At 35.9% G+C, this 16,841-nt stretch overlaps 1 protein-coding gene across 1 annotated transcript in view; it reads left to right on the top strand.

The window, feature by feature from the left end:
• LOC125909445 (potassium voltage-gated channel subfamily H member 5) overlaps positions 1-16,841 on the top strand; it is a 191,778-nt gene that overhangs the window by 74,722 nt on the left and 100,215 nt on the right. The window contains exon 2 of the mRNA XM_049612654.1: positions 10,585-10,784. Within this exon, the coding sequence (XP_049468611.1) occupies positions 10,635-10,784 (150 nt within the window). The 5' untranslated portion in view covers positions 10,585-10,634. The remainder of the gene's footprint in view (positions 1-10,584; positions 10,785-16,841) is intronic.

A 16,841-nucleotide genomic window follows, 5' to 3' on the forward strand; every position in this document is an offset into this window, starting at 1 on the left:
CCCTGTATCAAAAATCATTGTACTGTTGTATTCTGAATCTCACCATTATAGTTTCCTTGTTTTGTTTTTAAAGTTTTTTAAATAAAAAGATACAATATAAGAATTTATAAATATCCTGAAAAGTACAACTTATATATATCATTATCATCTGTTCATCAGATTAGATCATAATTGAACTCTGTGTGTGTGTGTGTGTGTGTGTGTGTGTGAGAGAGAGAGAGAGAGAGAGAGAGAGAGAGAGAGAGAATGGAGATGGTAGAGGAGAAAAATGCCTTATCCTAAGTTAACAGAGGAAAAAAAATATTGGAAACAAAGTACAAGTACTAAAAGTATGTGTTGTTCCTTGAAACCAAAACAGTAACAATTTTTAGACATAGAAAAAAAAAGTCTTAATTGCAGAAACAGAAAGGTCTATCATGCTATCTTTTCCAAGCTGGTATTCTATTTTTTTGTGTCTGTGCTGACTCTTGCCAAGCTTGGCATCACCTGATATGAACATATCTGATTTTCCTTTAATCATTTGAACTCAGCTGAAGTTTAAGTCTTACTTTGTAACTATGATTTTTTGAAAAATAATGTAAAAAAAAAGTATCTCCTTTCCCTTGGGGCATGTCTGAGTGACTGTTCATCACCAGCAAGCTCTGTCTGTGTGCTTTTTATTTCCAAACCTCCTCACATTTCTCCTTCTTCTGTCTCTAAGATGGCTCTAGAATTTGAGGAACATAAGAGTGACCAGTGTCCCAAGGATGGCAGATCAAGCTATACCCTTGCTTGAGATGGTGTTCAGTACCTAAGACAGCTCCCTCAGAAGTTTTGTGTGTGTGTGTGTGTGTCAGAGAGAGAGAGAGAGAGAGAGAGAGAGAGAGAGAGAAAACTAGCCTTTGTATCAGCTGGGCAATGCATCAACCAGGAGGTTGTGATATCCTGAGCAATGAGGTAGGCCCCGGTAAGAAGGGGGCTCAGGGTAATGGTAGGTATATTAAAGAAAGGGAAGATGTAGCACTAAAAGGAGCTGGGGGCCTCTCAAGATAACACACCATTTTAATCTTTGATTATCTTTGGTTACCTGATATATTTTGATGCACTTTAGGAAACATTGTTTGATTTATAATAAATGACTTAGAAATGATGAGGTCAGTATTCATTGGGTGTCTATTGTTATTGATCTATTATCATCCCTCTTATTTCAGGATCATTGTTCTATATTTTGCAGCTAGTCTTTATTAAAGTTACAAAAACTTCTTTAGCTATATAATCAAAGTAAGTATGCTAATTTTACTAGAAGTCTGAATGAACTGTGCTGGATTAGAAAGAAAAGAAGAAAATAGATTTACTTAGCATAAAAAAATAGAATAACTGTCACAGAAGGATCATGTGAAGATCAAGCTATTTTGATCCTTTGACTGTTTTTTTATATTAAATATAATTTATTGTCAAATTCGTTTCCATTGATTCTTTGTTCTTACTTTAATTTCTTGGAGTTCTTTTGAATGAACAAAACTTTTACATCTTTTCAGTCATCTCCTTCCCTCCCTTTCCTTCCATCTTTGATGTTACATTAGTAACTTATTAACATTGGATTATGTTTTTTATTATATGTATTAATTTGTATTATTATATATATTAATTTTATAAAATTAAGTGATTCTTTAGGGCACATAAGAAATAATATCAATAATCACTGCCATTCAATTATTGAGACAATTTTGATATAGTCAGTTGTTATGGCATTCATGGATTGTCCATAAGCTGATGCAATCTGTCCAATATTATGCTATAACTCGCTAAATTCTGAAAATTGTCCCTCTGTGTCCCAACTCATCTCACTAGTTGACACTTAATTCAAATAATGATTTAATTAACTTGGAATTCCCCCATTCAAAATTCTTACATCCCTTAGAGAGAGTATATTAAATAGTTTTCAGTATTTAATATAAAGTAGTAAGATTCATCTCTAACTGGATAATTGGCACATTTCACATACTAGCTGAAATGGGGCACAGATTGAGTGAGGTTGGGAAAGAGAAAATATCTGCTCATAAATGGATACCTGGAGGGTGCCTACATATATGGGTCATTGCAAAAAAGGAGCATCCAGGAAAGCCAGGAGCCATTATGAGAGAGCTGGAAAGAGACTAAGACTTTGAAACTGCAGGTTCCTGAAGATCAGCTTCTTCACTTTGTTCTAAGACCAACAGGAATCATTTCATGTGTCTTAACAGGCTGGGGGCTACACATATAATCACAGATTGATGGAACATTTTCCTTCTATATCTTAAATATCATTGTTAAAGGTGGACGTTAGTGAATATAAATAGAAAGGGAAATGATGGTTAAACCACCTGCAAGGCTGTAAGGTTACCAGAAATTCATTCTCATAGCAACATTTTAAATCGCTCAGTCTACAGCCAATGTTTACTTGCCAAGGTTTATAAGAAGATAATTAGGAAAAGTAAATGTTGGATGTCATCATGAATGGGCACAAAAAGTCTAAAAAGTAAAAAATCATTAACGAAATGAATAGATGCAGCTTGACCTAAGGAGCAAACAAAATGAAGTGACTAGAGAACATAATTCCTTCAGAGACCCAGGTAGCATCATCTTCTCTGTTTTTTGTGAGCAACTCATAAGAGTGGAAGCTGAGTTACAATTAATTCGCTGAACATAGATTTTTTTTGTTTGACTCTGCAAATTATTTAACCATGAGAAATAAACCATATTTAGTTTTTATGTTTGGGCTGGCTATAAGTTTATTTGTGAATTTCTATAAACCATGAAAAGGAAAAAATCATTAACCTTCTTTCAAAGAATGTGTTTGGGAGAATTAAAGACTATATTTTCTAGAGAAAGTAGTGGCCACTACTTGAGAGCAGGAATTCTATCTCTCTTTTTATCATCATATCCCTAGTGGCTAGGGTAGTGGCTGGTATAAAATAGATGTTCAATAAATATCTACTGATATCTACAATGTTGAATGAATAAGGAAATCTATGACTCGTTATAATGGCATTATTCAATCTTTTAATCTATGCCTCCTTTTAAATACATTAAACATTCATGACCTTAATGTTTATATTATAAAAAATAGGTGTTTTGGATTTGAAAATATAAAGTATATTAAATATTTTAAAAGTATTTCCTAAAATATACTCTTGGGCTCTGATGTACATCATGAGGAGCTCACTCCCCTCCTCCCCCAGTTCTCTCTCCTGTTGAGAATCCATTTATTTTATTAGGGTTTAAATTATTTTAGTTGTATAACTAATCAAACTTAGCAGCTTAAAATAAGAACAGCCATTTATTTTTGCCTTGAGTCTAATTTATGTATAGATAAGAATGCATGACTTATTTCTGGTCCATGTGGTATCAGCTTGGGTGGCTTGAATGGGTCTGTAAGATCCACTTCTTAGTTGGCTCAGCTACCAACATGGCTTGTTAGCTTATGTTGTCAAGCCATGCACTGCACACATAGTTATAGATTGATGGAACATTTTCCATCATATCTTAACTATCAGTATTCAATATAAATATGAATGGAAAGAAACGTTTTATTGAACTACCTGTATAGCCTTAAGTGTTACCAGAATATTCTTCTCATATCAACATTTCAAGTTGTTCAATTTAAGGCCAGTGATTAGTTGGGAGCTTAGCTAAGCTATTGGCTAGGTGCCTTGATTCCCCTTCATGTGGGTCTTTCTAGAAGAATGCATGGGCTTCCTTACAACATGGAAACTACATTCCAAGGGCAGATGTTGAAAAAGCAAGAAATCAGAGGTTTCCAGTTTCCTAAGGCCTGGGCCCAGCTAATGGCATATGAGTACAGTAACCATATTCGATACCTAGATTCAAAGGGAAGGGATATAGACCCTGTCTGTGAATGGAAGAGGTGTCAGAGGTTTGTGGCTATCTTTAATCTACCATCATTATCTTCAAAATAATCCCTTTGTGTGAATTAGAAAATAAAAGACTTTTAGGTAAGGCATTTACAGATCTGTATGCCAGAATTACCAAGACTTTAAATATGATAAGCTTGCAAAAGTAGCTTGTCTAAAGTTGTCCTAAGCCTAAAAGGCTACAGGAGTGCATGTAAAAAGAGGTTTATCAAATGTTAATAAATTAGCCTAATTATTATTAGTAAAGTAGGTGAGTTGATTATATCGCATTGCATTCAAAGGGTAAAATTATATAACAGGCCTCTATAAAACTAGCCAGGCCAACCATGGGCATTCATGTTTGGTGAATGATAATGGGTCTTCCCGATTTATTTATTATCTTAATATAGCCAAAGCATACGTCACCTTAACTTCTAAACATTTTATTCTTCTACTCACATTAATGATGTGTATTCCTTCCATGTTTTTGTATCACCAATAATAAGACTTTGATTAGAAAGAAGGATGTTTCTGAAAAATTGCTTCTTAGGTTTTTGGTGTGTGAAAATACTAGAAAAAATATTTGAATACTCAGGATGTTCCAGAATCTGGTGTGTGTTCTAGAAATATAGTAGGGAGTACAAAGAACAAGGTCTGAAATATAGCAGTAAGCAAAAAGGACAAGACCTATGCCTGTACTCATGGAATTTGCATTTCTAATGGGGAAGATAGAGAAGTAAGTAGATAAGCAAGTAAGTAAATAAATAAAAATAAAGTGGTGATAAATAAAATTAAGATCTCAGGTGTAGAAAGTTAATGGAGAGTGGTCTTGGAGAAAGGCGATGTTTAGAAAGGTGATCACAGAAGCCCTCTGTGGTGAGCTGGGCTTTGAACAGAGACCTGAATGAGGAGAGAAAATGGATCAGGTAAAGATCTTGGAGAAGAGTGTTCTAGGTAGAAGGAACAGTTAGTGAAAGGGTGCTGATGCATTAATGACTGGATATTAGAGTAGCAGCAAGAGGGGTAGTATGACTGGAACAGAAGGAATGAGGGAAGGCTGGTAGAAGTTAGGATTAGGGAGGGAGGCAGTGCTCTGATTATAGTGTCCTTGGGACATCACCAGGTTGGATTTAAGTCTAAGAGTGATAGGAAAGGGTTGAGGTAGAGAGGCCCAAGATAATTTCATTCTTTTTTTAAAAAAAGATTATTCTTTCTGCTGTGTGAAAAATTGTTTGCTAGCTATTTCAATGACGACGATGATGAAGATGATGATGATGATAGTGGTGGTGATGATGGTGGAATAGAACATTTCATGGAGGCTTACTCCCTATTGGATTCTCTTTTTAAAACTGTTTTATTTGAATCATCTCATTTAACATGATTAAACCCCTTTGTGAAGATTCTATTGTAATTTTAAAGCTGTAAGTGAAGAAATAGAAGCTCAGAAAGTAATTGGCCCATGGAAACACAGCTAGCTAGTGGAAAAGCACAAAGAGTATGCAAGGGTGCTGGTAAAGGTGGCGAGCTGTGACTGAACTGAGGCTATATTCTGAAGGTAGAGCCAACAGGAATTGCTGATGCATTAGGGATAGGAAACGAACCAAAGAGTGAATTGAAGGATGACTTTGTAGCTTTTGGTCCGAGCTACTAGCTGTGGCTTTACAAATTTCTGAGATAAAGGTACATGTGGTTGTTGGAGAGAGGGTGTTGTAAATTAAGAGTTCTTTTTTGGGTATGTTTAACTTGAATGGCTATTAGATATCCAACAAGGTAAGCATGTCTATAATTCGGGAGACAGGTCTTACTTTAGGAATTAGCAGCAGAAAGATAGTTTTTACTGAGATCTGTTTACCTCATTATTGTGTGTTATGCCTCAGGGCCTCTCTCCTTAGACGTGTGCCCATTTACTGGAATGAAAAAGACAAGAAATAACAAGTGTTGGAAAGGATGTAGAGAAAAAGGAACTCTTGTGCACTGTTGGTGGGAATTGGTATAGCCACTGTGGAAAAAAGTACGGAGGTTCCTCAAAAAATTAAAAACAGAATTACCCTATGACTATAATTCCACTACTGAGTGTTTACCCAAAGAAAGTGAAAACACTAATTCAAAAAGTATATGCTCCCCTATGTTTATTGCATTATTTACAATAGCCAAGATATGGAAGCAACCCAACTGTCCATCTGTAGATGAATGTATAAAGATGATGTGTATTGGGGCCCCTTGGTGGCCCAGTCGGTTAAGTGTCCAACTTCAGCTCAGGTCATGATCTTGTGGTTTGTGGGTTCAAGCCCTGCATTGAACTCTGTGCTGACAGTTCAGAGCCTGGAGCCTGCTTCAGATTCTGTGTCTCCCCTCTCTCTGCCCCTCCCCTGCTCCCCCAAAATGAATACACATTACAAAATTTGAAAAAAAAGATGATGTGTATGTATATATAATGAAAAATGACTCAGCCCTAAGAAAGGATAAGATCTTACCATTTGTGGTAGCACAGATGGATTTAGAAGATATTATGCTAAGTGAAATAAGTCAGAGAAAGATAGATACCATATGGTTTTACTTATATGTGGAATCTCAGAAAACAAAACAAATGAACAAACAAACAAACAAACAAACAGCAGAAACAGACCCATAAATACGAAGAGCAAATTGATGATTGCCAGAGGGGACGGGGTAGAGGGACAGGCAAAATGGGTGAAGGGGAATGGGAGATATAGGCTTCCTGTTTAGGAATGAATAAGTCATGGGGATAAAAGGCACAGCATAGGAAATATAGTCAATGGTATTGTAATGGCATTGAATGCTGACAGATGGAGTGAAGCATAACTTATAGACTTGTAGAATCACTGCGTTGTACACCTGAAACTAATGCAACATGTGTCAACTATACTTCAATTTATAAAAAAGAAAATTAGGGGAAATCCATAGAAGCAGAAATGGTATTCCCACTGGTATTAAATTCTGCTCCACCTCCCCCCCTCCAACCCAGTTAAGACCCAAACAGATTTTGAAGTTTCAGAGTTATTAAAACTTTTTGGAGTGATCTGTTGTGTCCTAATCAAGGGAGAATGAGAGGGAGGACCAAAAGTTCTCCAAGGGACTGGAAAAGTACTAATGAATAAAAAATATATTGGGGTGCCTTGGTGGCTCAGTCAGTTAAGTTGAGCTGCTGACTTTGGCTCATGCCATGATCTCATGGTTCTGAGTTCAAGCCCCACCTGGGGCTCTGTGCTGACAGCCTAGAGCCTGGAGACTGCTTTGGATTCTCTGTCTCCCTCTCTCTCTCTGCCTCTCCCCCACTTGTGCTCTCTCTCTTAAAAATAAACATTAAAAAAATAAAAAAAGATAAGATTAGTTGATGATGGCCACATTGCTGCCAAATATAAATGCTATTAAAAATGGACATTTTGGCGAACACACACAAAGATGTGCCCCTTTATCCTGGGAACACAGACTGTGGTGGGAAGTGGTGTTATTGCTTGCTATGAAATATCGTACTTGTTGTTACTCTAGTTTTGAAATGTATGCTAGTCCTAAACACTGAAAATATTTTTAAGGAAGAGGACCTGCACATGTGATAAAATTTTATAAAATTATACACCAAAAAATGAGTGCATGTAAAACAATAGTGAAACATGGATAAGGTCTACAGTCTTGTTAATTGTTTTGTACCATTTTCAATTTCCTGGTTTTGATAAATTACTTTAGTTGTGTAAGATGTCATCAAGAGAATCTGCATGTGGGTACATGTGAACTCTCTGCATGATTTTTACAACTTATGTCAAAGTAAAAAAAATTTTAATATAAGTACATATAATTGAATAGGTCTTACCTTTAATTATGACCTTGTTTAGTCCTACCCACCACACTCACATGAAAATGGGGGGCAGAAGTGGATATATTTGTAATATGCTTAACTTAATGGGACGTTGATTATATCCTTCATTTATTAATGCTGTACATTTTTAATACTTTGGCAGTTTTATTCATGCTTTAGTGCTTAAAATGTTTATATGAGCAGAATGTGTGCATATTTAGTGTACCCAAAAGGATGAAATGTGTGGTAATTTGTTAAACTAAAAGGCAGTAGAAAGACACTTTGGCAAATATAGCATATTGCAAGCATTCTAGGGAGCCAAACAAGCTAAACATGTCAAAATAATAGGTAGTCCTCTGATATTTATTGACAACTTATAATAGCAAAACACTATTCAAAAAAATGATTGTAGAATTATTTTATTAACCTCTGAAATGCTCATTATTTTAAAAATATAAATTCTCTTTATTTCTCTTTTCTGAAAATGAAAAACTTCCATATTTGTTACATGACTCATCTACTCTAATTTGTTCACATTATTTCTGTGTCTTTCCTAATACCAACAACGACAAAATACAGATGTTAAATCTTTGATAACCTATTTTTTGTTTTGGTTTTTAAATATAAATATTCAAAGATTTAAAGACCATCTTGCCATTGGCAACAACATGGATAGAGCTAGATAATATAATGCTGAATGAAATAAGTCAGTTGGAGAAAGACAAATACCATATGATCTCACTCATATGTGGAATTTAAGAAACAAAACAAACAAGTAAAGGGGCGGGGGAGAGAGAGGTAACCGAAGAAACAGACCTTAACTATAGTGAACAAGATGATGGTTACCAGAGGTTACCAGAGGTGGGTGCGAGGATGGATGAAATGGGTGAAGGGGATGAAGTACACTTATGATGAATACTGAGTAATATATAGAATTGTCAAATCACTATACTGTATACCTGAAACAAATGTAACACTGTATGTTAACTCTACTGGGAATGAATGAATGAATGAACAAGTAAATTAATAAATAAATACCCAGTTGAGACATGTCAGCACTATATTGTTTCTATTAAGTTTTAACAAAACATCTTCTGCCTTAAAAATTGTTTTGTACTGGGGCGCCTGGGTGGCTCAGTCAGTAAAGCGTCCAACTTGAGCTCAGGTCATGATCTCGCACTCCATGAGTTCAAGCCCTGCGTCTTGCTCTGTACTGACAGCTTGGAGCTTGGACCCTGCTTCAGATTCTGTGTCTCCCTCTCTCTGCTCCTCCCCCACTCATGCTCTGTCTCTCTCACTCTCAAAAATGAATAAATGTTAAAAAAATTAAAAAAAAATTGTTCTGTCCTGGTATCAAAATCTCTAAATGACAGAAAAGAAAGAAACAACTGAGTAAATGCTTATAAAATCATGGCTTTCTGTTGTAAAATTGTAATTTGTTGTACTCAAACAACTGTTCTTAAAAAACCAAATGATTTTCTGAAAATAGATTAAGGTTTTGAAGTTGCTTCACTAGCTTGATTTTATACCACTTTCTTCAGATGGGATTTGGCTGATGAAATTGCAAAATGAAACAGACCATACTTTGTTTGGAGGAGTCATTTTTCAGATGGTTTTGAGGATATAGAATGGAAGTGACCATTGTCTGAAACTCCACTTATTTGTGAATTGCTTATGGAACATATGTGGTTGCTAAACATTGTGTTTATGAATATCAAGGGGAATAAAGTACTGCCCCTTTTCAAAAGAGTGTACTGTCAGTCAAGGGCTGGAACCAAAGAGACAGGATAGGGTAGGGTAGGGTTAGATTGGAGGTATGTTGAATTTGGGCTGACTTCAACTGCTTTTAAAGATGAGGTTAAGGGGCGCCTGGGTGGCGCAGTCGGTTAAGCGTCCGACTTCAGCCAGGTCACGATCTCGCGGTCCTTGAGTTCGAGCCCCGCGTCAGGCTCTGGGCTGATGGCTCGGAGCCTGGAGCATGTTTCCGATTCTGTGTCTCCCTCTCTCTCTGCCCCTCCCCCGTTCATGCTCTGTCTCTCTCTGTCCCAAAAATAAATAAATAAAAAAAAATAAAAAAAAAAAGGAAAAAAAGATGAGGTTAATATTAGTAGCCTGACCACATCTGGAGAGAGAAGAGTTGGTGAATTATGGGTTGAGGGAGGGCATAGCAGTCAGGGGAATTAAAAAACTGTATTGCATTCATAGGGCCCTACAGGTAAATAACAGTGGTTTGCAAGTTGGCCTTTCTCTTAATTAAAACGATGGAATAAAAAAACTTGCAATACAAGGATTAAACATGAGTTTAATAACTGGAATTTTCAGGCAATTCCAAAATTTTAATTTAGCTGTTAATTCTAATCCTGTTTCTCTCCAGAACCTCCTTTAAAAAGTAGAATTCTTTAATTTGTCTTCACTCCTTATATTTCTGATGTTCTGTTAAAAATATTTACAAGCAGGGAAGTATTACAGAAGCTGAAAGAAGCAAGCAATGATAAAGAGCATACATTTCTAAACTGGATCATCAATCCCTGGAAAACTTAAATTGATTAGGCTTCATTCAGGAGGACAAGGCTGCCGGATATCTTTAGTCATAAGGCTAGAATTCCTTAGGCAAATTTTAACGTTGGATCATCTAATTCTTTACAAAATTCATTAGCCACTCTCATGTTTTGCCATGTTAACTAGGATAGCACATGCTCATAAAGCCATGTTTGTCATACTGAAGAACATTTCCTGAATGAATACCTAATTCCAGGTACTCTTCTCAGGGCTTAACATGAGTTAATCTCAAAAAGTTTGTAAAGACATCGCTGTCAAATGATTCATTGACTTGGCCAATATTCATATTTATTTTTACTTGGGATATTTGTTTTATTTTCATTATTTCTTCTCTTTCAGCTCTTCTTTATGCAACCATTTTTGGAAACGTTACCACAATTTTCCAGCAAATGTATGCCAACACCAACCGATACCATGAGATGCTGAATAATGTACGGGACTTTCTGAAACTGTATCAGGTCCCCAAAGGGCTTAGTGAACGAGTCATGGATTATATCGTCTCAACATGGTCCATGTCAAAAGGCATTGACACAGAGAAGGTATGCGTTATTATTGTTGTTGTTATTTATTTTCCATTTCAATGGGATCTTCTGATGCCTATAGTTTTCCCACTGTATACTGCTTCCTAAGTGACATATCAGTCAATCATAGTATCTATTGAGTGCTGAGAAGGTGAAAAGCACTCAACAATTAATCATCAGTGTAGAAATTATGGTTTCTGTAAACAACTGATTACTCCATTTCCCTAAAACACTTGTTACGACTCAGAGTAATTTGCTGCATTCCTCTAGAATTAACAGTGCTGCCGTCTCTTTGGGTTGATTTTATTTTTAATTTCTCCTTTGACTTTTTGCCCATCTAAAATTTAGAAAGAAATGGTTTTGCTTATAAACTAAAAAGTTCTATGTCTTCTATGCTGTCCTCTACTTAAATCTCTCCCCTTTCTCACACATATTTACAAAGCAACTTACAATTATTTATTTTCCTCTTCTCCTTACACAAATCTGTAAAGTGGATACCACCTCATTCATCTGACATCTCTATTTTCTTATTTCTCACTTGTCTCTTCATGAAACCTCTTCTAATTCTTCCCATCTATTTCCTACCAGGGGCAAAGAAGGACCCAAAGTCCTCCTTAAAAAAAAACAAATAAAAAAAAATAAATTCTGATTTCCTACACCCAGCTGATTCACATCAAATATGGGGAATGGATAGTAGGGCTTGAACACGAGTTTTAGAAAAAACTGATCTTGAACTGTTTTACTTTATAAGAATCAGTGGAGACCATTATTTTTAGGTACTGAATTTTTGACATGCTAATCAGATAGTACATTACCTTCCTTGCCATTTCCCACAAATTTGATTTGTTCTTTTCATCATATGATGTTGACTTGGAGTTTTTCTTTAAGATCTGCTCAGTAAGCACCTTTCAATGTCAAAGGGAAAGAGCAAATGAACCAAGCAATGTTCAGTCAGAGGAGTTTCATTTAGGTAGTTCTAAGTCAGAGCAGCTGTTGTTAGGAGCAGATGGTTGAGGGAATATTTAGGGACCAGACATGGAAGTGTTGAGGGAGGGAAGCCTTCAGAGGGAGTAGAGATGAGATACTTGGGGGTAATTATGTGAGGAATCATGAAAGAGGGTGAGATTTCCCCCTTCCAACAAGATGCAGTATTAATTTTCTAGTTAAACAGCCATTAAAGTGGAAGGTATGACCACAAACAGGAAAAAGACAAACCACCTTCTGTGGAATTTGATTAATGTATGTCCAAGCCAGACAATATGTGGTTAAAAGGAGGGTGTCCAAAAAAAGGAAGAAAATCTTTCTCAGGGACACAGGTGAGGGTCAGTGTTTAGGACATCAGAAGCATGATGTCCTTGGAGGTCCACATTCAGTGAAACTGAGATCAAGAGACAACTGTCTACCTTGTCAATCACCATCTCAGTCAGAAGCTTTTCTTTTCAGAAAATTCAGTGGAGTCACATGGCAGCTGGCAGAAAACATCAGTAAGATGATGGAATAATGGCCTTTTACATTTGAAAAGAGACTGACCTATACTTTAAGCCCAGATCTAGTAAGGGGCAGATTTTTGAGTCCCAGATGCTGGGGTAGTTCAGGAAGGGAGCTGAATAGATTCTCACAAACTTTAAGGACCTGCTCACCTGTCTGCTTCTTGATGGAGTTGGGGTATAGTGCAATGGCATGGGGAATGTCTGAAAGTGGACATACCATGCAGGAGGAAACAATTTCTGGGTTCCTATTATTTACCACTTTCTTTTTGTTTGGTTTGCCTGTTCATCATTTGTGGCAACAGAAATGTACTTCTGATTAGTAGAGTATCCAAAGAGAGTAGAATAATAGGGAAAAAAGATTGGGAAGCTAATATTAAAGGTAAAATAAACCTTTAGTTCAAATGAAAAGATTCTTAAAGAAATAAGTCAAAGTATTAAAGTGGGTTAGCTTTTGGATAAGAAAAAATCATGGGGGCGCCTGGGTGGCTCAGTTGGTTAAGCATCTGATTCTTGACTTTGGCTCATGGTTTGTGGGATCTAGCCCTGTGTCAGGCTCTGTGCTGACAGTGCAGAGCCTTCTTGAGATTCTCTCTCTCCCTCTCCTCCCCCACTTGTGTGAGCGCACTATCTCTCTCAACATAAATAAACATTAAAAAAAAAAAAGAAAAAAGAAAAAATCATGCCTCTAACTGAATGGGAAGCCAGAAAGAGTAGTTTTTGACTAATGGGAGAAGCAGAGTTAAATAACTGTGGCAAATACGAAAGCTTTGTTATGCATGTATAAAACATATCTAAAGTTTAATTTGATGTGGCAGCGAACTCTCCATGCCTGTATTGATTTCTCCCAGCCTATTAAGAAAATCCCCGCCCAAAGACATGAGAGGTAAGCCGTGACAGAACTATAAATAAAGGGATATATGCTAAAGTCTGGGCCTGGGAAGGAGGTATATGAGATTCTCACTAATTTCAGAGTCAATGAGGCTGAATTTTAAAATGTATCCTTACAGAAACAGACTCTTAACCCTGAGAACAAACTGATGGTTACCAAAAGGGATGGGTGAAACAGGTGGTGGGGATGAAGGAGGGCACTTGTGATGAGCATCAGGTGTTGCATGGAAGTGATGAATCACTATCTTGTACATCTGAAACTAATGTTACACTGCATGGGAACTAACTGGAATTTAAATAAAGACTTTAAAACAATGTATTCCTGGGGCTCCTGGGTGGCTCAGTCGGTTGGGCGTCTGACTTCGGCTCGGTTCATGGTCTTGCAGTTCATGGGTTCGGGCCCCACGTTGGGCTCTGTGCTGAATGCTTGCTTGGAGCCTGGAGCTCGGATTCTGTGTCCCTTTCTCTCTCTGCCCCTCCCCCTGCTTGTGCTCTGTCTCACTCTGTCTCTCAAAAATAAATAAATGTAAAAATAAATAAATAAATAAGTAAATACATAAATAATGCATTCTTACCACACCATATCCTATACTGAACCAAAAGAAAAAAAAATTGTCATTCTACTTTGGTTTAGTAGAGGAACTCACAACCACAGCAGAAAACCCACATGCCTGTTAGGTAGGCATTCAGTAATTTGACAAATAAATAGTATATATAACATATAATTTTAAAATATGATAATAAAGTATCCACATATAGACACAAGAATTAGTAGCCAAAGCAAAAAATGGGAATAAATATCTCAGAACTAGAGTTTACTATGGATAAGAACTGAATGTAAGTTAAAGGACATATCACAAAGAAGGAATTGATATATTATTTAGTGTAATTATAAAATGAGCTAAAGATCTAAGAAAATATTTAATGAGGGTTTCCCATATGGCCTAACATAAATATCAGATGGACTGAGTTAAATGTAAAAAATAAGAAACCATAAACTAGTAAAAAGAAACTATGTGAACATGTTTAATTTATCTTTGTACATATTAAAGCAATGGAATACATAACAAAGTAACTGGTGAATAGATTTGGCTAGAAAATATAAAATCTTTCACACCAAAGACCATGAAAATGAAAATAAGATAGAATATTTGGAACAAATATCACAAATGAAAGGTTAATTACCTTAATATGTAAAATGATTTTGTAAATCAATAAGAATTAAGATGCCTGAGGAGAAAAATTAGCTGAGTACATAGTTTATATAAATATACAAAAATACAAATTATTAATAAACACACAAAAATACTATTTTAACTTGTAATAAATACTGAAACAGCAAGAGACCATTTTTAGTATTTCAAATTGCCAAAGATAATGGCCACTCTTGGCAAATGCTGTAGTGACTGACACTATCATATAATTCTGGTTTATATGTAATTTGGTATAGCATTTCCTTTTTTGTTTATTTTTGAGAGAGAGAGAGAAAGAGAGAGCCTGAGTGAGGGTGGGGGATGGGCAGAGAGAGGGAGAGAGAGCATGCCAAGCAGGCTCCATGCTGTCATCTCAGAGCCCAATGTGGTTCAAACCCACAAATCATGAGATTATGATCTGAGCTGAAATCAAGAGTCAGTCGCTTAACTGACTGACCCACCCAGGTGCTCTGGTATGGTATGGTATTTCTTGAAAGCAGTTTGATTAAAATAATATCTTAAGTTAGGGGGATATTCTAGAGCTCAGTCCTTGTGCCTCTTCTCTTTCCTATCCATATTCTCTTCTTCAGTGATATCTTGCAATCTTATGACTTTAAAATGTGTTAACCCTTCCCAAATCTATATAGTCGTCTTGGACCTGTTCTGGAACTGTGGACTCTCCTATCCAACTGCCTACTCACATCCGGTGAGACGGTCCAGAACTGAACTTCTCATCATCTCCCATAAACCTGCTCCACTGAACATTCTTCCCTAATGCAATTAATGGAAACTCCACTCATCAGTTGCTTAGACAAACGTCCCCGTATTAAAACCTCCACCAAATCCTGCTAGCTCCACCTCTAGTTCTAATCCCCTTCATCTCTGGTCCAAGTCACCATTATGCCCTACCTGGGTTATTGTATAGGATACAGTAAATATTGTATTGCAGATATTGTATTGCAGATAACAGTAGATATTGTATTGCAGTATACTTTCAGCAGAGCAGCCAGTGAGTTTATATGGCTTTCATAATAAAGCTTTCTTCCTATCTATCTACCTATCTATCTTCTATTAATCACATATTCATCTGTATTGCAGGATCTTTTGATAATAATAATGAAGTTGACTGAGCTTGTTAAAATCCAAGGGTGAAAAAAAAGGAAATGAAAGATTGATGATAGTAATCAAATAAATTCTGTAATTCACAATCTCAGAACTATGAACATAGTTGAGGTTGTAGCTTTAGTAAACAGCATCTGAGTTTTAACAATTATCCCGTATTTGACATGAGAGACCTCCATTCAACTTTCTGTTCCTCATTGAGCCAAATACTTTGTCTTACTATGTTTCTTGTCTCACGTTTTTTTGATGGTCTCTTTCAGATATTTTATTAATGTTGGTTGTTATCAGATTTAACTATGAGTATATACTGGAAAAGACTGAAATGTATGAAGTTAAATGTCTTTGTTCCAATGCTTCTCTTCTCTCATTTGTTCTAAAACAGCGATGTTTTTTTTTCAGTTGCTAGTACAATAGAACTTAATGATGCATTGCAGCTAATTAGAGACGAACCTTCGACCCAATTACTGAGATTTCCTTCTATCGTTTCCACATATGTAGTTTTATAGATTTTTTTGAAGTCAGCTTTACCCCCACAAGCAAATTAATCACTGTGATTTAACCCAGTCTTGCCTTATGTGAATAATGTTTTCTCTAATACAAATTGTGGCATTAAAGTCAGGACTTACATGGAGATTGTAGTATTTCTATCAGGAAAGGTTGCCTTAGGCAAGATATTCTATATGGAACAGTACCTAGATTAATTTTATTTGGTTGAAAATATTTTGTTGACACCTAATTGTTACAATTGCTTTAGATTCTTTTTAATTTTAATAACCAAAATCCATCCTCTGGGCTGTGCTACTCGCTAACATTCTGTGCACTTAAAAGACTGAGAAATGGGTGGAATAAGTGAGGATTTAAAAAGGAAAAAGGGGATTATGGGAAAAAATAGAAAGGATGATGAAGCTTAAAACCTTATCATTTTTTATTTCTCACTGTCTCACTTTTTTTTCTAACATGCAATTTGAAAAAGAACAGTAGAAAAAAGCTCTTTGGTCTTCATTTCTTGTTTCATGTGTTTTATAATAAGCATAAAGTATCAGTAGGAAGATATCATTATATGAAAAGTTCTGGCAGAATTATGCAAAACATTCAGGCAGAAATATGCCTTTAGAATTTAAAACAATTGAGATTTGAATATTTTCATATCTTGGATCATTTTTTTAACCAAATCTATCAAAGAAGTACTCTACCTCTTCCAAATATGGTGGGCAATATATTTTTTCCTATAAGTTAAAATAATGTCCTTTTTAGTCAATTTACTTCTATATGTTATTTTTTAATTTAGAAAAGCACGTCTACATATTTTTCTTTGTATTCCTAAATGTGAAAAACAGCAATGACATTTTCATACCTGGCATCATTTCCTTGGTTCAATATTC

Source organism: Panthera uncia (assembly GCF_023721935.1).
Source record: "Panthera uncia isolate 11264 chromosome B3 unlocalized genomic scaffold, Puncia_PCG_1.0 HiC_scaffold_1, whole genome shotgun sequence".
In the NCBI taxonomy this organism is placed as follows: Eukaryota; Metazoa; Chordata; class Mammalia; order Carnivora; family Felidae; genus Panthera; species Panthera uncia.